This window comes from Cryptomeria japonica, chromosome 9 (genome assembly GCF_030272615.1).
Source record: "Cryptomeria japonica chromosome 9, Sugi_1.0, whole genome shotgun sequence".
Classification (NCBI taxonomy): domain Eukaryota; kingdom Viridiplantae; phylum Streptophyta; class Pinopsida; order Cupressales; family Cupressaceae; genus Cryptomeria; species Cryptomeria japonica.
The window spans coordinates 506,860,207-506,883,843 of record NC_081413.1 but is presented as its reverse complement, the minus strand read 5'-3'; the positions used below and the strand labels follow the sequence as shown (position 1 = coordinate 506,883,843).

General features: G+C 34.8%; 2 protein-coding genes across 2 annotated transcripts; both read left to right on the top strand.

Annotated features, from left to right (window-relative positions):
- Window positions 1–1,787: 1,787 nt before the first annotated feature.
- Window positions 1,788–2,606, top strand: LOC131858468 (uncharacterized). Its single transcript, XM_059211714.1, has one exon. The coding sequence runs from the start codon at window positions 1,788–1,790 to the stop codon at window positions 2,604–2,606; it is 819 nt and encodes a 272-aa protein (XP_059067697.1).
- Window positions 2,607–14,768: 12,162 nt separating this feature from the next.
- On the top strand, window positions 14,769–16,441 carry LOC131046899 (delta(8)-fatty-acid desaturase 2). Its single transcript, XM_057980727.1, has one exon. The coding sequence runs from the start codon at window positions 14,948–14,950 to the stop codon at window positions 16,313–16,315; it is 1,368 nt and encodes a 455-aa protein (XP_057836710.1). The 5' UTR covers window positions 14,769–14,947; the 3' UTR covers window positions 16,316–16,441.
- Window positions 16,442–23,637: the final 7,196 nt, after the last annotated feature.

Sequence of the window (23,637 nt, the reverse complement as noted above, 5' to 3'; positions counted from 1 at the left end):
ATAAAAAAACATGCACATAACGAATTGACATAAAAAAACAAATTATTTCAAAATGCCTTGACCCTTGTCATTTCTCAAAGCGGTATAGGTTGCTCTCACAACCACCAATATTATTTTCCGTACTAAATTTAATAAACTTCTAGAAGACTTAAAAGTCAGAAAAAGTATGTAAAGATTAACATGTGCATTCCTTTCTCATTGAAGTTCTGGTGAGAAAAATATCTGGTTGCTTGACTCAAATTTATTATACTTTACATTTAAATAAATTATACTTGAAGCGTGTTTTTTTTGATAATGAATAAAGGTCAATAAATTTATCAAATTTAACGCGCTCAATACTATTCAACAATAAGCATGTAAAACATGTTGACACTACTTTCTCTTATTGCCATGAAAGCAACTAAATAATATGTTAAGACAATGTGCTGATCTATTCTTTAGGTTGAATATAATGTCATTTAGATTTAGATTTAGATTTGGTCATAGAACCTTCTTATGAGGCTCTTTGAGGTGTAGAGATACCTAGTAATATATTATTTAATTGAATTGCATGTTACTCTCAGGTTAAAAGCTCTGAACAAGGTAAGAGTTTATTATTTAAAGAAAAAAAAAAAAATTAAATTTAATCTATTGTGAATATTTCAATTTTGTCTTCATATCTAATGACATTTTTAAGCATTATCTTCAAGAACACCATCGTGTTGATTGACTAAGTTTGATAATAATACCTACCATATTAACATCATCTTATGTAATTAGTCCTCACCATTTCACTAATTAATTAAACAGATTTATTATTTTAGTTAACTAGTCTAATTTCTATCTCACATTAAAAAGAAAATGAAATAAAAACTAATTTTCATCTTGCCCTTTTTCACTTAAATAAACAAATAAAATTAATTCCCAACATTATATCTCAATATTTTAAATCTCATCCACCCATTTAATCATTCAATGTTATTGTCTACTTGAAACCTCCGAACAAGGTACGTGTTTATCATTTAAAAAAATTAAAAAAATAAAATTAATCGATTTTAAATATTTCAATTTTGTCTTCACTTCCAATATAAATAAAATTAATCTATTGTGAATATTTCAATTTTGTCTTCACTTCCAATAACATATTTAAGCATTATTCTTGAGAGCACCATCATGTTGATTGACTAAATTTGTTAATATCTACCATACTAACATCATCTTTACTAATTAGTCTGCACCACTTCACTAATTAATTAAATAGTTTTATTATTTAAGTAACTACCTAGTTTCCATCTCACATTTAAAATAATTAAATAAAAACTAATTTTCATCGTGCCTTTTTAATTAAATAAACAAATAAATTTAATTCCCAATATTATAGCCGAAACTTTTTGCACTGCAATTTTTTTCCCGCTCTGAAATTTTTGAATTTCCTGCTATGCCTATCGTTTCTACTGGGGAGGGCTAGTGCTCCCTAGACCCTAACCCCCCCCGGTTGACCTGTAAATTTGCCCAGATCTGGCTCTTGTGTTGCGCGCCTAAGGAGATGGGTGGGCTCCCTCTATTATTGCTTGCAACGAGATTCTGCACAAGACCCCTACCTTGCGAAGCTTCCTCTGGTGGCCCCCAACTTGGATTCCCCCAAAAAGGACCCCAAGACTCAGGAGGTGGGTCCTTTGCTTGGGGAAGCTCAAGTGAACTCCTGGAAAGGTGCCCTTTTCCCTAACTCCAAGCCAAAAATTTCGACGTTGCTGCCAAAAGTCACTAAGGGTGAGGAGGGCCCCGAGATTTGCCTCCCAAACAGTATCATGGATAATATTGCTTCCTCCCTTCACCTTTGCCTGGTTGGAAGATTCCTAGCCTTCAGACCCACTATAGATATGGTCAAAAGATGGGCGGGCTCTAGATGGAAAATCAAAGGTAGTGTCTCGGTCTCTACCATGCCTGGAGGACTCTTCCTTTTTAGATTTACTGCAAGAAAAGACTTCATTTTTATTATGTCTGGTTCATGGTCTTATGGTAAGCATTGCCTTACTCTCTCCAAGTGGAAGTCGGGATTTGACCCAAGTGCGGACCTCCTTAAACTGGTGTCAATTTGGATCAAACTCTCGGGCCTCCCCCTGGAATTTTGGGACGATACCATTTTCAAGTGGATTGGGAACTCGCTTGGCCAGTTTGTTGTTGTCGACAATGTGACAATGCAGAAGTCCAAACTTGTGTATGCTCGCCTTTGTGTGAATGTGGTTGTTAACAACCCACTCCCTAATTTCATTGCCCTCAAATCCAAATGGGGTAAATGGACACATGCAATTGTCTATGAGAGTGTCTCTCTGTATTGTCAAATATGTGGTAAACATGGTCATGTTATTGCGGACTACCCGACCCCACAACCTCCTAAGGAAAAGTTGAAGGAGAAGTTATCATCCCCGGGTATTGTTATTAGGGAGACAACTGAGAATGGTAACCCCTTGACCTCTGACAACATTGTGGGTCAGATCGAGGACCTGACAGAAAAGACGAGCCCTCAAGATACCTCTAAGGAGGGTTACCCCTTCTTGGCTGGTATTCTTAACATGATAGTTACCCTTGACTCCAAGAAGGCTCCTACCCCTCGAGGAGATGCTTAGGGTCGGAGCTAGAAGAAGGAGAGATCCCCAAAGAGAAGATTGATCAAGAAGGTCCCAATGTGGAGGCGACTAGCATGGAGAAGAAAAGGCTCATTACCTCCACTCCGCCAACAATCATGAATCTGCTACCCAACCCAATGGGAAGTTGTGGGAGGAATATCTGGAGCACTTGCGTTGGGGCCTCGCCTACCTCCGGGCTTGGTTTGGACCTGACCTCCTCCTCGTTTGCTACAAGATCCTCTGGGGATATCACTACTCTATCTATTGGTAGTCGCTCCGCCCTGTCTTCGCCAGTTGGTAAAGATAAGGGGGAATAGTAGGAACCAAAAAGAAAAACTAGAGGAAATAAGAAGGCGGATGTGGGAAATGACCCTAAACCAGACAGACCCTCTAAGAGGACCCTCAAAACTAAGGTAATGACAACGGAAATTGCTAGTGGAAGGCAATTAACCCTAGAGACAATGCAGAAGGGTAAGAAATGAAGTTCCTCTCATGGAACTTAAGGGGCTTAAACAACCTCCAAAAGTAGTATGCTCTTAAGAAATGCATACTCACCAATAGAGTTGATATTATCCTAATCCAAGAGGTGAAAATGAATCACCAAAATTTTGCTACGCTTGTCGATAGTTTATGGCCGGGTGTTGCCTTTCATTATGGGGATTGTGCCTCGGGAGGAATTGCTACCCTTTGGAATAAGAGCAAGCTGGATGGTCTCGTGGTTGGCTCTTCTCACAACTTTCTTTCCACTAGGTTCACTATGAATAACTTCTCTTGGTTCTTTTTTAACATTTATGCTCCTAATACTAGACACTGCAGGGTTGTGATCTGGGAGGAAATCACTACCTTCTTGACTAACAATAAGGAGGAGGAGTTTATGCTAGCTGGGGATTTCAACACCCCCTTTTATCCTTCAAAGAAGATAGGAGGTCTAACGGACTACAATGAGAGCATGCTTGACTTTGCTGACTTCATCATAAATAATGAGTTACTTGATCTTGACCTTCAAGGGAACCCATTCACCTGGTCTAACAATAGAAAAGGCTCCAATCTAATTTAGGTCAGGCTGGACAGGTTTCTGATCTCTGCCAAGTGGAACTTTGGAACTAATTCCTTGCTCTTATCTCTCCCGCGCACTATCTCTGACCACTCCCCAATCCTCCTCTCCTGGGTTGACAAGCTGACCTCCGGTCCCTCACCCTTCAGGTATGAGATCATGTGGCACTCCCACCCAGACTTCAAGCAATGCATACAAAACTGGTGGAACTCCCCTGTTCAAGGGACGACTATGTTCAGAATTTCTAAAAAGTTGGAAATTATCAAAAGGGAGGTGAAAGCTTGGAGTCTCTCTTCCTTTGGGGATATCTTCAAGAGAAAAAATGAGGTTGAAACCAATTTGGACCACCTCCAGAGGACCATTGCGGAGGGGACTTCCTTGAGAGACACTCATACAGAGGAGGAGGCATGGAGACAAATGGAAAGAAATCATGAATCTAGAAGAAATTTACTAGAAGCAAAGATCCAGGATGACATGAACACCTCTTTCTTTCACAGATCGGCCTCAAAGCATAAAAGGAGGAACATCATCCATTCCATTCTCAATAACAGAAATGAGGAAGTGGTGGGGAATAATAAAATTGGTCAATGGGCTTCCCTTCACTTTGCTAATGCCTACTCAGATGATAGGGTCAGGGAACCTACTGAAATCAGTGATAAACTCCTCAGTCTCATTCCTTGAGTCCCGGATGAGGCTGATAATGAGCTACTGATAAGCCGTGTGTCTAAAGAAGAAGTTAAAGCAGGGGTTTTTGCTATGGCTTCCTTTAAGGCCCTTGGTCCTGACGACTTCCCCCTGGATTTTTTCTAGACTTTTTGGGAAACTGTGAAGTATGATCTCACTAAAGCTACCAGAGACTTCATTCGCACTGGTAAATTCCTGAAGAAGTTGAATAACACCTTCATAGTTTTGGTGCCCAAAGTTCTTGATCCGAAACTCATGTCTGACTATCGGCCCATCAACCTATGTAACTCAATTTACAAAATTTTCTCTAAAGTTATTGTCAACGGAATCAAACCCCTCCTTGATAAATGCATCAGTCCCTCCCAAAGAGGTTTTGTTCCAGGCAGGAAAATCCTTGATGTTGTCATTACTGCTCATGAGGTCATTCACTCCATGGAGAAAAGTTGCAACCCAGGTATGACTCTCAAACTTGACATCTCTAAGGCTTATGATAAAGTTAATTAGAAATTCCTGTATGCAGTCCTTTCTAAGATGGGATTCCAGGAAAGATTTATCAATATTATCAAAGTGGTGGTGGAAAGTGTTCACTATTCGGTGATTGTCAATGGCACCCCCAAGGGATTCTTCAAGGTTGGGAAGAGGCTACGGTAGGGAGACCCTCTCTCACCTTATTTGTTCATTATGGTAGTTGAAGTCTTGAGTAGGAATTTCTCCAATCTGATCAGGACCAATAGAATCTCGGGGGTAGAGGTTGCTTCCACACTCCCTCCTATGGTTATACAACAATTTGTGGATGACACCTTCCTTTTCAGCCTATCATCTGTGATAGAGGCTAAAGAATGGAAACATCTGCTGGAAGAGTACGCTCTTGCCTCTAGTCAACTGATTAACTATTGCAAGAGCAAGGTTTACTTATTTAACACTGACATAATTCTCCAGGGTAAACTTATCCAAATCCTGGGTTGTAGTGTTGTTGATCTCCCTAATTCCTACTTGGGTCTCCCCCTCACTACCAAGGAGGTCACCTCCCACTTTTGGGAATCAATCCTAGAAAGAATGCAAAAGAAACTTGCAGGATGGACTAGAAAAACTCTGAGTAGTGTGGGTAAACTCCAGCTCCTGGAGGCCTCTCTTCAAGGTATCCTTGTCTACTTTCTCTCTCTTTTCAAGATTTCCAATTCTGTGGCTGAGAAACTCGAGAGAATCCAAAGAAGCTTTCTGTGGACGGGTTTGGAGGAGAAGACCAGAATCAACTTAGTCAACTGGGAAAAGGTATGCAAACCAAAGGTCATGGGTGGCCTTGGGATTAGAAAAATCTTTGATCTGAATAAAGCCTTGTTGACTAAAATCGGATGGATCCTTATGAAGGGAAAAATGGACTGGAGCATGATTATGAGGGTCAAGTACTTCAACCACACCCCCTTCCCCTCCCTCCGGACTTCCAATGAGCTCCCTCCTGAGTCTAAAATTTGGAACAACTTCGTTAAGAACAAGAAACTTCTCAAGCAGGGTCTAAAGTGGCAAGTTGGAAATGGTGAGAAAATTAGATTTTGGGAGGACAACTGGATTGGTGATAGACCCTTTGCCTCCTCCCGGTTTAGTTGCCTCATGATCACTCTGAAGGATTCGATTGGTTCCCTTGTGATTAACTACATCTCTCCCTCCCGCTGTTGGTTAAGGCTTGTTGATAGTCTGGGAAATACCCCCCAATGGATTCATTTGGCTGAAGAGCTGCAATCCCTTCTTAAGGGGATCAAGATCCCCTGTTTCACTCACACTGATAAACTTGTTTGGACCATGAATCCCTCAAGGTATTTCAGTGTTAAATCAGCCTACAATCTCTTGGTTGCCTCTTTCAATGACTATTACAACTAGAAAGAAGTTTGGAACTCTCAACTCATCCCTAAAATTAACTTCTTTTGGTGGACGACCCTTCACGGGAAGATCCTTACTATTGATAATCTGAAGAGGAGGGGATTTACGCTTGCCAACAAATGTGTTATGTGTAATTGTGTTGAGGAAAGCATAAATCACCTCTTTATCCATTGCCCCTTCACTTCTGGGGTTTGGCACAAAGCTATACAAAAATTCAATTTGGCTTGGACATTCTTGGAAGACTTGCAGCAGTTTATCAGCAACTGGAAATGCCCCTCTGCACACCCGCCAGTCACACTTTTTTGGAGACTCATTCCTCCCCATGTCTGTTGGCATATCTGGAAGGAAAGAAATAATAGGATTTTTCATGACACCAACAACTCGGTTGACACAGTGACTGACATAGCTGAGAATTACCTCAGGGAGTGCCATCATCAGCAAGTGGAGAACCCTGAAAGCTAGCCCTATGGCTCTGGATCGGAGGTGGGTTAAAACTTGGAATTTGCTAGATAGCTTCCTTCGATATGACAATTTGAAAAAGATGGAGAGGCTTAATACCAGATGGTCATCACCCCCCCCCTTGGCTCAAGCTCAATTTTGATGGTGCTGCTTGTAGTGGTTCAGTGGCAGGCGGTGGAATTATCAAGGACAACTTGGGCAACCTGGTTTTGGCCTATGCAGAAAATTTTGACTCTATATCGAGCAACATGGTTGAAGCCCTTGATCTTTTTTGGGGGCTTAAGCTGGCCCTTGGCACCAATATCAAAAGACTGATAATTGAAGGGGACTCTAAACCGGTTATCGAGGCCATTAAAGGCACTTCAAGGATCAGCTGGAGAATAAAAAATGTCATCAAGGACATCTAGTCCATGATTATCTAGTTGGAGGAATTTCAAATTCAGCATATCTACAGAGAGGGGAATGTGGTGGCAGACTCACTAGTTGTGACGAGACTAGAGATAAAAGGAATGAGGTGTTGGAGGCACCTAGATTCTCTCACTAACAAGTAGAAGGACCTTATTGGGAATTAAAAAATTGCCTCTATCCATCAATGAAGTGCTACTTTCCTGTAATCAAGGTTGATTTGGGCCAGTTGCTATGCTACGCTGCTGGCGAGAAATTTAAATTCAAATTGGGCGGGCTTTGCCATGTTGGCTTCTCGTGGTCCCCACCTTCTCTGCCAGATGTTGACTTGGCTGGCCACCTATTTCTATGTTGTTGATGGGTTGGAGTGCTAGCTTTTGATCATTAATTGCAGTAAGGATGCTAATTATTACATTAACTGGAAACTTAGAACTCGCCATAATGATGATCTTTGCAAGTTGGCGAAGATATCAAGAGGTGTCCCTTCGCATGCTTCCCGAAGCTGGCGGACGCAGGCCTTGGGAAACAACACCAAAAATCATTATTACACCTTGCACATTATTTCGGCTAATTACCATTTGTTTTCTCTTAACTCTAGCTCTGGTTTTCCTCTCTGCATTTTTCTTTTCAGGCTTGCGTTGTATCTCAACTTCACTCTGGAGGAAGCTAGCATGGGAGGGGATTTAGTCTAGGTAGAACCAAAAATAATTGACGACTATTTTCGCAATGAACTGTGCGTCTGGATGTATGCTAAGGAAGGAGGAATCATCCCGTTCATGGAAGCCATGAAGGGATTCGACAAAAACCTCTCCATGCAATTTGTTAACAGTTGGAAGGATAGGAGGGTGGTCATGGAGGACATTTCGTTTGAGATCGGTGAAGAAGTTATCGCCCAGGCTACGGGTCTCTCCATTGAAGGAAGGAAATGGAAGAAAACCAGCAGGGTTGCGGATGAAAACAACATGAATCACTTCTTCAAAAAGGGTGAGGAATCGACCAGAATGCGTGGGGGTTTCAATAGAGAATGTTTACCCTACATGTGGGATCAGGTGTTCAAAATCATAATGAAATACTTCACCCTCAAGGGAAGGTATGGTGTGTTCTACTATTATCACTTCTCGCTACTAAACCACTTTCACAACCATGACACCATTTCTTTTCCTTTCTTTCTGCTGCATGCTCTTGAGTCTACTGTCAAAGATGTCCGCAATTGTATGAGTCAAGAGGGTAATTTTACCATCCTCCACTAGGGGTTGATGTTTAGGCTTTACAATTTTCATAAGGCCCTTTGCCCCCCTAAACCTATCTCGGTTCAACCCACCCCCTCCATTTTGGGTCCCCCTGAAGGCTCTAAAAAAGGCCTCAAAAAGTCTTCGAAAAAGTCGATGACTCCTTGTCAATCCCCTGACCAAGGCCCCCTGCCCCCTCAAAATTGGGGGAAAAAAAAAATGCAACCCTTCTACTGTGAAACCCACCTCCAATAAACCCAAAAAGGAGCCCAAAATCCTCCTTGTTGAGTCTGATGCTGAGGAGGGTATCGCCCTGCACAGATCCCATAGAAACAAATCTAGGATGAAGCAAATGGTTGTGAGAAATCATTATGCCAACAAAGAAGAGGAGGATTATGAGAAAGCGGAAAGTGAGAAGGGGGAGGAGGATTTGGAGGCCACAGAGGGCTTGGATTCCTCCAATTTGGGCACTAATGTCCCCAACTCAGAGACCATCAAGGAGGATATCAAGAACACCTCCCCTCATTCTAACACTTCCCTGCCCCACACCTATGAGGGGGATGGTAGACATTTTGATGGCGGGAAGACTGTTGCTGAAGAAGGGGAGAAGGAAGAGGCGGTGCAATGTTCGGGTTGTAGTGTTATCTCTGAAGATCTAAATGGTGTTAAGAAAAAGTTGGAGCACCTGGAGTCCTATGTCAACAAGATTGGGAAATTCGCTGTCAAAGTGATGCACTTGTCGACTACCTCTCTATGCTTGCTCCACCAGGATAAAGCTGATCCGGAAGGGCTGGGAAGCAACACCACTAAGGAACTACTCTAGTTCCTGGTTGATGACTAGACTGGGCTTATTCTCTCTAAGCACACGGGTGCTGATAATTAGGTTGTATGGTTGGTTTCCTTCCTTTTTGCTTTAGTTTTTGTCGCTGGAACGCCTGGTTCCATGGTAATATTGCTACTTTTAATAGTTGTTATAGTATTGACATTATGATGGTTTCTTGCTGGTTATGACGCTTGTTGGACAAGATTGGTTTCAATCTCGGGTTATCCAATAGCGATAGACAACTTTTGTTTTTTATTACTAGAGTAGGGATTGGCTGACCGTCGTGTGTCTGCGATGTGTGTGCTAGTAAAGCTTTTTTCTATTTCTTTCGGGTCAGCCCTTGGTTTTGGCTTCTTTATAATAAAAAACAAAATATTTATATGAGGACACAAATTGATTTATTCATTTAGTTGAAAAGATGAGATGGAAATTTGTTTGTATTTAATGATTTTAAATATGAGACAAAAATTATATTAGTTAAGTTATTTAATTAATTAGTGAGGTATAGATGATTGAATTAAATTAAATATTTTTATTTAATTATTTATGATTATGTTTTTATGTGAGTATTATCAAATTTAGTCAAATAACATGGTGACATAGAGGAATGATGCTAAAATATGTCATTAGAAGCAATGATAAATTTTAGGTGTTTACACCCACAAATCCAAAAAGAACACCAACAAGAAATTTTTGGGAGGCCTCGAGAGTGAAGAGAATTCCCAACAAAAACCTGAGAGCTCTCCATACACAAAGATCACCCATCTTAGCAATTTTCACTTTAATTTACTTCACCATCAATAAATAATAAAACAAATATAAATTATATGATTATATAATGTATGTACTTAACAAATAACTAGCAAATATATTAGAACACTAAAACAAATAAATGCAAATATTAATAAATTTATCAAAATTTTACCCTAGAAAGAAAAGCTTTTCTAGCAAATGCACTCTAAAGAATTGTACATATGTCTTCTACTAAATGTAAATATTTACGAGTTTTGTCAAACACCTACCATGGAAAGCCCCAAATTAAACTAAGCACACCTCCCACTAACACCAAGTACAATGAAACAAGCATTAGAGTTTCAAAACAATGAAATGCAAATGTTTAACAATTTCATCAAAATCCTACCTTAGAAAGCCCCAAACTATTGCTCTAAACTAAGCATGACTCTCATTGCTACCAAGCACAATGAAACCAATGTTAGAATACCGAGGGAAAAAGAAAAATAAACACAAATAAATTCAAAGGGTTGTTTTGTAAGGTTTTGTACAATTTTTAAAAAATGAAATCAAGAACTCTCACTTGTCTTTTGCATTCTTCTATATTTTACATTCATTGCAACCAACATGATGACAACTAAAATATCATATATAATTACGTTATCTTTTATACTTTGATGTATGGTCATACCTTATTTGAAACCTCCCTTTTTGGCATAGGTTGGGAGTGAATGTAAATTGGTCAAATGAGACTACGCTCCCAAATGTTAATTGATCGAGATAGAAAAGTGATAAGTATAACATATCGCTTGTGTATTTCATTGGATGCCATTTTTTCTCTATTATTATCAATAAAATATTATAAATCTACCCACTAAAATTTAAATGGACCTATGAAAAAATAAAAATACAATTATTTAAAAAATATTTGTTAACAAAATAGATCAAATTTTCCCGTTACTTAACTCTCCAAACAAATAAAACATACACAATATCAATAAAAATGAAAACTTTGTTTTTTAAACTGAAGATTTTATTTCATATGGAAGCACGAACCTTAGGCTAAAACTAAGCACAAATCTCTTCAGTAGTGAGCCAAAGATTGAGGGGCACCCATTCGGCCAAATTCACTTGGGACACAATCCTAACCTCATTCTTTATGACACTGAGATCTTGCACTCAACAAGACTTAATCTTCGATAGACTCATTCAAAACCATTCAACTTTACCTATAAACCAAGACCATATCCTTACTAGAATACTTTACTTTTACTCTTTCAACTTTAAATATGAAAATAATCAAACCTAACATAAAGATGAACTTTTATTCAACGTCTTAAAAACTTAGGGAGTAAAACTAAGTCAAACTTATGCACAACTTTTGTTTTATTGAAGAAAGATAGTAAGATGTTGTTGTCTTAAGCATAAAGAAGTTTAAGTTAAGCATGCCCTTGATATGCACGCGTGAAATAGAGTACAAGTCAAATAAGGGCGTTACTTCCGGTGTAAAATGTTTTAACACCTCTCTAAGGTATTGTTTTAAAAAGAAATTACCAAACTCTAACGTAACAAGAAAAATGAGAAAAAAGGGTAGATATTCGGTTAAAGAAAACAAATCTTAAGTCGACTCACTTAATTAACTTTAAAAAATCAATAATTTCATCCAATCCTTTACTTCTATAAATTGATTTAGGTAGTTAGATAAATATAGTTAATTAGTTAATTAGTTAATTAGCAATATAAATTGATTCAGGTAGCTAGATAAATATAGTTAATTAGTTAATTAGCAATATAAATTGGTTTAGGTAGTTAGATAAATATAGTTAATTAGTTAATTAGCAATATAAATTGGTTTAGGTAGTTAGATAAATATAGTTAATTAACAATTAAAGTTATTGGAAATAGTCATTTATAAGGAAAAAATATTATTTCTTACTTTAGAAAAATCTCATAGAATTGAGCCTCCAAGTATGGATTCATAGAAGGGTGCATGTCATTATGTGTGTTGGAATTTTAATTTTAATAGGTTTAGTCATGATCATGTATGAAATAATAAATAAAATCTACAAACTAAAATGAAGATAATATTATATAGTAAATATATTTAATGTGAGAAAATCATATGATTAAAAACTTCACAAAAAGTATCATTGAGAAAATTTGGATTTTTGACTTTAAAATTAAGCAAGTAGAATGTTCCCATGCAAATTTTTAATTAAGGGGAAAGGATAAAGTGTAATCTTTTTCTATTTAAGTGGAGCAACAATTGCTTAAAATTTAAAAATAAGCATTGTAAAAAAGAGGGGGTTGGAAATAAGCAGCTTATTAGGAAGATTGACATGTGGCTCCACAAATTATTTTTCCTTTTTTTTATTTGTGATTTAGTTTTGCATGGTTATAAATTTTAGTTAAAGTATGTGATAGTTTGAGTAATTAAACAACATGTATATTAATTTATGAATCAACAATCAATTCAAATGATTAAATATGTAATAGGGTAAATGATGTTTAATCAATAAAGTAATTTAGTTCTTTTTTTTTTAATAAATGATCCAGATCCTATTTTTAATTAATTCTACGCTAAAGAATTATAATTCTAAAACTTGAAAATAGTTTGATCTAGATATTATTCTTCACATTGCACTCTAACCTCACATTGCACTCTAACCTAAAGTATAAAATGGTCATGGGAGAGCATGTCTAATCTACAAAAGAGGCCGCTTCCCATTCAATTCTAATGAAGATCATAACATCTGCTCCAATAGAGAATGCATTTTTCATAATGCACTTTTGCATTTAATAGAAGTAATAGTTGTTAGCATATTTTGATATTAATAGTGCAAGTACTTTGATCTTCTTGTTAAAGATCATACAACCATAGTAATGAACCAAATGTAAAGCACAATAGAGTAAGTTGACATAGTAGCAAGGGGGCAAGGGTGTAACCTCATCTAGCATACCTTCTTGTTTAATATCTTACCAAACACCCCCTCTAAGTCTATACCCATTAGTTAAGGCGTTGTGGAAAATATAAAAGCATCATAGACATCAATTTAGAAAATGATAGCCTTGAATTTGATGGTCACCCCTTTCTATCATATTAAATTTGTTTATAATAGTTTGGTCATTTATCAATTTGATATTTAAAAAATATATAAATCAATATAAATTCTCCCTAAACCAAGTATCTCTATTTTTTTTATTATTGAAATTAGACTTATTGCTATTCATTGCCGGGCTTTGAATTTCCCAAGAGCTATACCAATAAACTTAACCAAACTGATGTATTGATTTATTACTACCTTTACTTAGATGTAGACCCATCTAAGGTTGGTGCACCCATCACATTTTATTTATATAGACATTTAATAACATTGTTGTTAGGATTGTTTAGTTTGATCTAAAATTATAGGGTTGTGGATGTTTAGAATGGAAAGTACATGAATGCATTCTTAAGAAAAGCTCAAAGTGATAAATAAATTAAAAATAAATTCTAAATTGATTAATATTTAACATAATCTTATTTTTAAGAGTTTAAAAGTTGAAATCATTCTAAAAAGAAAAAAATTGTTTATATTTTATCTTTCCAAAACATTTTAAACTACTATAGATATCTTAAATATCTTAAATACATTTATTTAAAAGATATTAATAAGAACAATTTTATTTATCTTAAAATTATTTTATTTCTTTAAATTATATTTGTAATGTCTATATATATATATATTCAATACATTATGAAATGGTAGATTATTTTTGAAAATATATTTATTTTTATTTTATATGTATTTAAAACTTATTTAATTTTGATTAAGGCACATTTTTTTTCTTATTAAAAAAAAATACAAATATTAGAATGAGAAATATAAAATATTGTTATAGGTTTGAAAGATGATTTACCTATTCTTAAAATTGACAGAATCAATCCCAAAATTTTCAGAAATAACCTGAATTAATTCTGATTTCAAAAAAAAAAATAAAAACCTAAAAACTAGAAATAAAATAAAAACAAATTGAGATAAGACTGTGAAGAATATACCATTAGGACATTCCTATCAAAATAAAAACAATTTTTTCATCATTACAGTGATAAAAAATAATAATAAAAAGCAACAAAATAAGAAAATCACATGTCAATGGCAAGGCAGTAGGTGACTTAAAAAGCAGAGCCCATGTTAGCCCTTAATGCAAATATTTATCTAATTTTTTGCGACGGTTTATTAAATATTAAGCCAAATTTTATTTAAAAATAAAAAATAAAAATAAATCATCAACTACAAACCTTGGAATTTTAGATGGTCTTATCAAATTTTTTTTTTTTTTTCTGTTAAATCTGAAATAAAAATTGATTAATTTTATCAGATTTCTACAATACATAATAATATCATTTAATCTTTTTTAAATTTGATTGTATAATATTTTTTAAAGTAGATTGTAAAAATGTTACACAACTAAATCTAAAAACAATTTTTAAAATCTAAAATTGAACAATTTTAATAAAATTAGAAAGCTTTCAAAAATATACACCACATTATTTATTTAATTAATATGCATTTTTCCAAACAATAAAATATACACCACATTAAATATATTAATTTAAAAAAAAGTTAGAACCTCTCAAGAATATACACCATATTATTTAATTAATATACAGTTTTCCCAAAAAATAAAAATATACACCACATTAAATTAATAAAAACAGGATAATAAAACCGCTAAAAGCAAGTCATAACAGCCAAGCATTAAATATATCCCAACCGCGTTGTTCCAGAAGGAGTAGCAGCGAAGTTTCAAAAATATCTAGCTGCCAAACCCTAGGGTTAACTAACTCCGGTTAGATTCCCTACCGTGGGGTTAGTTTGAACCGCAGTAATCTCAATAAAAGCAGGCCCAACGATCTGAGAATAAAATACGGTTCAAGCCTGAACCAAAAAAAGAACCAAAGAAACCCCAAACGGGAATTTTTTTTCTCTTCCTTTCTTTATTTTGTGTACTACCTCTTTGAGAGGTTTTCTCTGCATTCGATCTGCGAACCTGTAGATCTGGAAACCAAAGAAAAAAGATAGACAATTAATACAAAATGTGTGAGTTTGCAGGAGAAGAAAGGCATCCGAAGGCGAAGAAAATAACTCTGGAAGAACTGAAGAAGCACAGCAAGAGGGAAGATCTGTGGCTGGCGGTGGAAGGAAGCGTTTATGATGTTACAAAATGGGTAAATAAGCATCCAGGCGGTGAGCTGGTGCTGTTAAATCTTGCAGGGCAGGATGTGAGTGATATATTCATTGCGTATCATCCTCCCTCTGCATGGAAGTACCTGAGGACGTATTTTGTAGGATATCTGGATGGGGAAGATGTATTGGAATCCACTAAGGATTACCGCCTGCTGAGAGAAGATCTGCACAAAGCTGGCATGTTTAATGGCGGCCTTAGCTTGTATTACAAGATTTCAAGCTGGATTATTGCAATGCTTTCGCTCTGCGTCTGCGGAGTGGTTTTCAGCTCCAGCATTTTCGTGCATATGATCTCGGCGGTATTGCTAGGGATTGCCTGGATGCAGAGCGGTTTCATTGGCCACGACTCGGCGCATTTTGGCCTGGTGAAAAGCCACAGATTGGAGATTGCGATTCAGCTCCTGGTCGGGAATCTGATCACTGGCGTGAGCATCGGATGGTGGAAGAGAAGCCACAATGTGCATCACACGGCGGTAAATAATCTGGAATACGATTCCGATTTGCAGTATTTGCCGCTTTACGCGGTTTCTAGCAAGCTTTTCCAGGGTTTGTACAGTAGATATTATGAGAAGAAGATGGATTTCGACCGGCTGGCCCGGTTCCTGGTTTCTTACCAGCACTGGTCCTTTTATCCTGTTATGGCCGTGGCCCGGTTTTTGCTCTTCGCTCAGTCTTTCACGCTTCTGTTTGACCTGAAAAAGAAGGTGGATTACAGGGTACAGGAGATTCTGGCCATGGCGGTTTTCTGGGTGTGGTTTCCCGCCCTGGTTTTGTGCCTTCCTACTTGGACTGAACGCGTGGCATTCGTGCTGGTTTGCTTCGCAGTTTCCGGCATCCAACACGTGCAGTTCTGCCTGAATCATTTCTCGGCGAGTACCTTTGTAGGGCAACCGAGCAGCAAAGAGTGGTTTCCGATGCAAATAATGGGGACCGTGAATATAACGTGCTCGCCATGGATGGACTGGTTTCATGGGGGCCTGCAGTTCCAGGTGGAGCACCATTGTTTTCCAAGGGTGCCACGTCAGAATCTGAGGTTACTGACACAGTATGTGAAGCCTCTCTGTGAAAAGCATGACCTACCTTACAAGAGCGCCACATTCTGGGAGGCTAACGTCATGATGATAAAGACCTTGAGAGCCGCGGCGCTCGAGGCTCGGGATTTGTCAAAGCCTGTGTCCAAGTGCTTGCTCTGGGAGGCCCTCAATACCCATGGCTGAAGAATCCCCCTCGGCGTTAATTTATTTATTTTTCATTTTCAGATCTATATTTCTGCATTGTTTTTCTTACAATTTAAGGTTTCAGTTTACGAATTTATACGAATCTGCCGCTGCCAATTTCGTCAAGTTTTTTGGAATTTCTGTTTTCGAGTTCTAGATTGACGGAGGACATATATTATCTGATCGTTCTTTTACAATTCATGGTCGCAATTTTCAGATTCATATGGATCTGCTGCTAATTCTGTTTTGTGGTTTTATTAAATTCCTGTTGTCTGAGTTCCGAATTGCCTAAAATTATTAATCTGTATAAACCTCCATTGGTGGGGATTAGATAAATTGTCTCAGCAGATAGGAGATTGAGTAATTAAATGCAGGAATGAGGTTTTTTGTAAAACAGATCTTTTTATGCTGCCTCTGCTGTATAGAAATCTTTATTAAAAACAGAGTCTCGCCTTTCTTAGTGTATTTAACTGTCATATTAGGTATCTGTGTTGAAATTTTATCTAAATTCCAATGACACCAGAGTCTTGCCTTTGTCATCTTTAAAACTGTTATATTAGAAATCTGTGTGCAAATTCTTACCTTACATGTCCAGTACACCAGTCTCGCCTATCTTATTGTTAAACTGATATACTAGCAATCTGTGTACAAATTCTCACCTAAACATTTCCAGTGACTCTGATTCTTAGGCAATAGTAGAATGTTCTGCAATGGAAGAGCCATTTTTCATGATTTGAAATTAGGATACCTGTCTAAGGGGATATTTAAGAGTTAGCTAGAGAAATATGTCAAATGGATGGTGATTTATGGTGAAGTTTTTGAATGATTCTGTAAGAGAATGCAACATCCAAGACTCGAGGGTTATACAGTTGGGATCATATCTTGGGTTATACTTTTACTTTGGCATTCTATTGAAGAAGAGGTTGAGGTTTGGGCTGCAAGGCTTGAATTTATCTCAATTGATTTTTGATAGAATAGATTCTCAAGTTTTTGAATCTCATCAATTTTTTTTTTAATTTTTTCTATTTTTGGCTTTCAAGCTGAAGAGGTTTCAGCATAAAGACACAAATTAAGAAAAAAAAGATTGTTGTACTGAAATTGAAAATTTCAAAGAAAAATTTACTATTCAATTTGAATTTGTACTGAAATTGAAATTTCAAAGAAAAATTTACTATTCAATTTGAATTTGTATTGAAAATTTCAATAGGGAAATTACTATTCAATTTGAATTTGTATTGAAAATTTCAATAGGGAAATTACTATTCAATTTGAATTTGTATTATAAGCCTAAGTTTTCTTTTCAATATTTCAAAGAAAAATTTACTATTCAATTTGAATTTGTATTGAAAATTTCAATAGGGATATTACTATTCAATTTGAATTTGTATTATAAGCCTTTAACTTTAGGCTTGAATCTCATTTCAATTGATTTTTGGTGAATAGATTCTCCTCAATTTTTTGAGTCTTTCAATTTTATTTTTTTCTGTCTTTCAAGCTGAAGAGGTTTCAGCATAAAGACAAAAAAACAAAAATTTGTATTGAAAATTTCAATAGGGGAAAGTATACAAGCCTTAAACTTCGATTAAACTTTGATTTCTTCTTTGGTTTTTTTGGATGTCATTTATGAGCTTTTATATATAGCCTAGTGGACTTCAAACCAAAGAGTTGTGCAACTTTATTGCATCTTTAAGTAGGTATCAAGCCACACTACAGTGACCATTTTTGATCTGATCCTTATGTACACAGCAGATCTCAGAACTTTCTTCATGTCAAAATCTGACCAAATCTGACCATTTTTGATCTGATCCTTATGCACACAGCAGATCTCAGAATTTTCTTCATGTCAAAATCTGATGTATTGCATCTTTAAATAGGTATCAAGCCAGACTACCAAATGACCATTTTTGACCCTTGTGTACATAACGGATCTTAGAGCCTTTGTCTTGTCAAAATCCAATGTATTGGATCTTTAAATAGGTATCAAGCCAAACTACTAAATGACTATTTTTTACTCTTGTACATAATGTATCCCAGAACCTTCATCTTGTCAAAATCCAAATGTATTACATTTTTATGTAAAATCTCCAAATGTATTACATTTTTATGTAAGAATGCAGGGGTATCAAGCTACACTACTAAATGATATCTGTAAGTAGGTATCAAGCCACATTATTAATGATATTTTTGACCTGTGTATTTAACAGATCTCAGAGCCTTCTTGTTGTCAAAACACCAACTTTCCCTTATAGATAACAATAATTAACATGTTCCAATGTTCACCCATGTTTTTTTGGCTGTTTTTAATTCACCCCTGTTTTTTTGGCTGTTTTTAATATAAAAAACAATAATGAACATGTTCTAATGGATCAGCCCCTTGGTTTTTTTGACTGCTTTTAATATCAAAAACAATAATTAACATGTTCCAATGTAGCAATTTGATATTTCCTGTGTATGTGATATTTGAGTTCAAAATTGATAAAAAATCTTATCAGGCTGTGTTACAATAAAATATATACATAATGCTCAACTATTTAACAATGTTTAAAAAAAATATTTTAAAGAAATTTGAACACAAATATTTTAAAGAAATGTGAACACCCTGGATTTGAAGAACAACGAAGGGACGAAGGTACATGGGCCCCACAGTAATGAAGAGTTTTGTGGGCAATTTCTTCCCACGTTGTTAGCATGGGGGGCCGACCACCCATTGCGAATCTGACTGTGCGGTCGATTTTGTCTAATTATTTAATTAAGACGTACTACTTTAGACAAACGTTGGATAAATGACAAGAGCAGCCTTAATTCTTGCACCTTTGGATGGGGACCACGGTCGCATGTGACTCTGATTATGCTGCTCATTTAAGATATTGTTTGATAGCGATATGTATGGCAGGATCCACTCTGTTTGCCGACTTAGTAGGTCCACATTGCCAGCTGGATGGCACGCTGTCTTGTGGGATTATTGTAGAATGTCCAGCACTCTGAATTTTTAATGGAATGCTAGGCGGTTCAGGGCTCTCTGATTCTTTGTATTTGACGAACAAGATATTTTTCCCGATTCTTTCTCCATAATAGTAGTCTACAGTTAAAGCAAAGGCACAACTTAATAGTTACAACATTTTTTTCGCCCCTATCTTTTCTTTCTTAGCATTTATCGCTTCGAAAGATTCCGTCTCTTTTTGAACCACATGTCAACTTAAAATCTCCTTATAATGCTGGAATTGTTACACATTCATGCCAAATAAATAAATGTAATACGATATCGTCCCTTCTTTTTTTTATTTCTGAACAAATTTAGCCACCAGATATCAATCACTAAAATTAGTTTTAAATAGAAAAATGAAAAGCTTATAGGTTTTTAATAAAATTAATAATTGAATAATATAAGTCTGTAAAAATGTGAGGTTATCGTGGAGAGAACTTAATGAAATTATATGTTAAGATAATTTTAAAAATTAATGTATAAAGTTTATAGTTTGAAATGATTGGTTGATACGATGAAGGCAAAATTGTAGGCAAATATAGTTTTGAAATAATTGTATATATAAATATTTTTTTTAATTAAAAAATTATAATAGAAAATTTGAGAGTCAAGCTACATATGAAGACTCCAAAAGTTCATAAAGTTGTTAGGTGTTCTTTCTCTTTGTCTATTTGTTTGTAGGGTTTATTTTGTCTATTTGTTTTTGGAGTTAATTTTAAAATTTAATCCTACAAAAAGATTATAATAAATAAATGAGAAAAAAACAATAAATAGTTGTTTAAATTAAATAAAGAAAAAATTAACAAAAGAGCTTTGGTAATTAAAATTTTCTTCTATATTTTTTAAAAATATATGATTATTTATTGATTCATGATAAAAAAGGGCAAACCAATGATAATAATAGATCGTTTTAAGTTTTTATTTTATATTTTCTTTTTAATAAGTTTAAAGTTAAATAAAATTGTTATAATTTATTATGATTTTTTTTATAGTGGTTTATATTAAAGAAAAAAAATGGAATATATATAATTAAAAATAATCAACACAAAGGAGGTTAAATAATAACTTTCATTTAGAAAAAAGTTATAAAAAGAGTATATTTTGAATTATAGATGAAATTTTAATATAAAAATATTAGTTTAATTGGATTACAACTCATCTTGTTTTAGATGACAACTCAATTGGTATTGTAAATGTCCAAAAATTTTATAGGCCAACATGACATATTGAAGGATGATTGAAATCCTAAAGAGAAACATTTAACGTTTTTTGTGTGTTCTTATTACATTTTAAAAAAGTGTCTTCTTTTATTTTGGTGGATTTATTATTATGAAGAGAAAATGAAGTTGTTATTAAGAAGATGGTGTATTCATAACATGTCAAATTATATAACGTTTTGTTAGGTTTCAATTTTATGGCTTTTGAATAAAACTTGTAGACGTATAAAAATGACCATATTCCTAAATGAATATTTTATGTTCATTTCTCTATTTAATTAAATCCAATTTAATTAAATTATCCACATTCCTCTATTTAATTAAATAAGTTACTCAATTTATTTAAATTAAATTCACTATACCCATTTAATGAATAAATCATTTTATTCAATTAAATCCCCCTAGCCACTTTTAATTAAATTCAAATTTAATTAAATAGTTATCCTAAATTGAATAAATCTAATTTATTTAATTTCTCCAAATTACAACCAAATTGAATGAAATTCTTTATTTCAATTATCTCTCCATCCACTTGCAAAATCCCAAACCCCTTCCTAATCCCTTCTAGAATCTTCTAATCGCTTCTAATTAACCTAACCCTCCTCTAAATTTTGTCACATCCCTAAGCAAAGGGAAGTCACTTCTCAAAAACCTTAAAGTCTTTGATAACCATTGAAGGTTTTCAACCTTCAACCACTAAAACCCTTAAAGTCTTTGAAAACCATTAAAGACTTCCAATCTTCAACCACTTAATCCCTAAAGTCTCCAATAACTATTAATGGTTAATTCAAACCTTCCCACATGGTTAAAACATTTGTTTTGACTCAACCTCTATCCAACCCAAGGGTCTCATCAGGCCATTAATGCATTGACCAGGATTATCTCTTAATCATTTGCACAAAGGTTTATCCTTAGATTAAATCTTAATCCATTGGGTAAACCTAACTTAGACTTGACCCTTAGCCTTTAGATAACCATGAGGTCTTCTCAGGCCTTTAATGCCTCCAACCTCTTCTTTCAACCCAATCCTGTGTGGACATTTGTCACCATGTCATTGGTGCCAATTGTGCACATGGATCCTCAACTTTCAAACTTGGCCCTTGATTAAACCTTTCAATCCTGACCATCCATTGCCCTGTTTGTGCTATAAATAGAGCTCTCATTCCTCCATTCAAAACAATCATCTTTCAAATTTGAAGCATCACACTTATGCTCAAATTCTTTCAAAGCTCTCATTTCATATATGCTCCCCATTTAGCCTCTTTTAGAATAGAAATTAGACTAAATATGCATGCTAGAGTACTTTATTTATCATTTTAGCTCAATCATAGACTAAATATAGTATGCTAGGATAGTATTCATACTAACCTCGTCATCTTATCATCTAGTTTATTGCATTTTAGTATCATACATAGCTTAACATCCATCTCATACTAGAATCAATTAAAAGCATCTCTCGTTCTCATATTTGCCATCCCTAAACCATTTTGCTCAGTGATCTGAGAGCAAAAACGTTGGTTTGAGGGACATTGTGAGATAGAGAACCATGGGACCCTCCTTGGGAAGTTGAGTAACACTACGTTACTCCATAGCTTGCATCAAGAAGTCCTGTGTGTGTGTGTGGACTAGTATTTTCTATAATATTTTCACATATTAAGTTTTATTCGCCCACTTTTCCACCATACAAAACTTATTGGTCTATATTGCAATTGTAGTGGTTCTTAAGAATCCATCTGGAATGAGTTATTTTAATGGTCCACTTAAAACACATGCCAGATGGGTTCTTGTTATTTGTTTGTTACTCATGAAATATGGGTCAATGAGTTTGATTTAGAAGCTACATAGTTGTATCATCTAGTATTTTCTTTTGTTTTCATTATGTATCAAAAATTTGTTACTTTGTTGTGTTTTGGTGAATTCACGACAATGAATAGTCAATTAAATTATTATCAAGAAGGTGATATTTTCATTGTGTCTCAAATTATGTAATGTTTTATTAGGTTTCAACTCTAGTTTCTGAGTAAAACTCATTGATACATATCTTGAATGATCCACTTAAAATCATGAGAGATAGGTTATTGTGATCTACTAATCATGAAATATAGGTCAATGAGTTTGACTCAAAAATTATATTATTGAATTTTGATAAAACATAACATAATGATAAAATTATTTCTCAAAATAATTTTGTTTTCAACCCAATATTTTTTTTATTATAATATTTTAATTTACATTACAATAATTCTTTATTTTATTGCAATTAAATCTATATGAAACAATGATTATATCATTTTTGATGGTACATGATTTTCTATAAAAAAAAAAATCCTACAAAATTTCTTCCAATTTAGATCAACCGATTATGCCTTCACTCAATAAATGTTTCTTTACAAAATAAACATTTCATTCATTTTCAAGTGTCCAACTATTTTGAAAAAAAACTCACTCTATATATCTTTGCAACCACAATGTAGGGCCTAAAATCATCCTAAAAGCATTACCATTGTCCACAACATGCCAACCTTATCTTGGAGAATCATCGTTTTTAAATTTATTGTTAGTTTCTACCTATTCATTACCTTTTGTTTCTTTTGTGTTTAAATGCAATTGTCCCTTTAGAAACAACTTTCTTTTGTACATGTCTGCTTTTTGTTCCTATGCCATTATGTAAGAGTAAAAACTAAAGTGGATCTAGGGTTTGGGTTTGATCATTTAATGATCCAAATCTCATACTTCTTTCTCTCATGTATAATATAGACAACTTGAAAGTTTTTGATAGAATTAAAAGTAAATTTTTGAAAGGGCCCAAACTATTTTATTTCAGATGAGAAAAATGAGAAAGACAAGTTCCAGAAAAATCAAAGGAAATTTAATAATTGAGTACATGTCATTGAAATTTATTTTTTAGCCTATTCCCCATCCTCATCAACTTTGAAATTTAGATGCTAACAATATAGCTTTTTTTTCTCATTGAATAAGAAATTTTGATATTAGTCAAATATATTGACTATTGACTATCAACGTTTCTATTTTGCGATTGGCTATTACACATTGGCTTTGGGTAGATTTTTTATGTATAGTTTTAATATCTGAAGAAGCAATTCTAATTTTAGTCTCATATA

What these genes read in the sequence shown, in the direction of transcription:
- LOC131858468 (XM_059211714.1), top strand. Translation starts at nt 1,788, where the DNA reads ATGGATAATATTGCTTCCTCCCTTCACCTTTGCCTGGTTGGAAGATTC.
- LOC131046899 (XM_057980727.1), top strand. Translation starts at nt 14,948, where the DNA reads ATGTGTGAGTTTGCAGGAGAAGAAAGGCATCCGAAGGCGAAGAAAATA.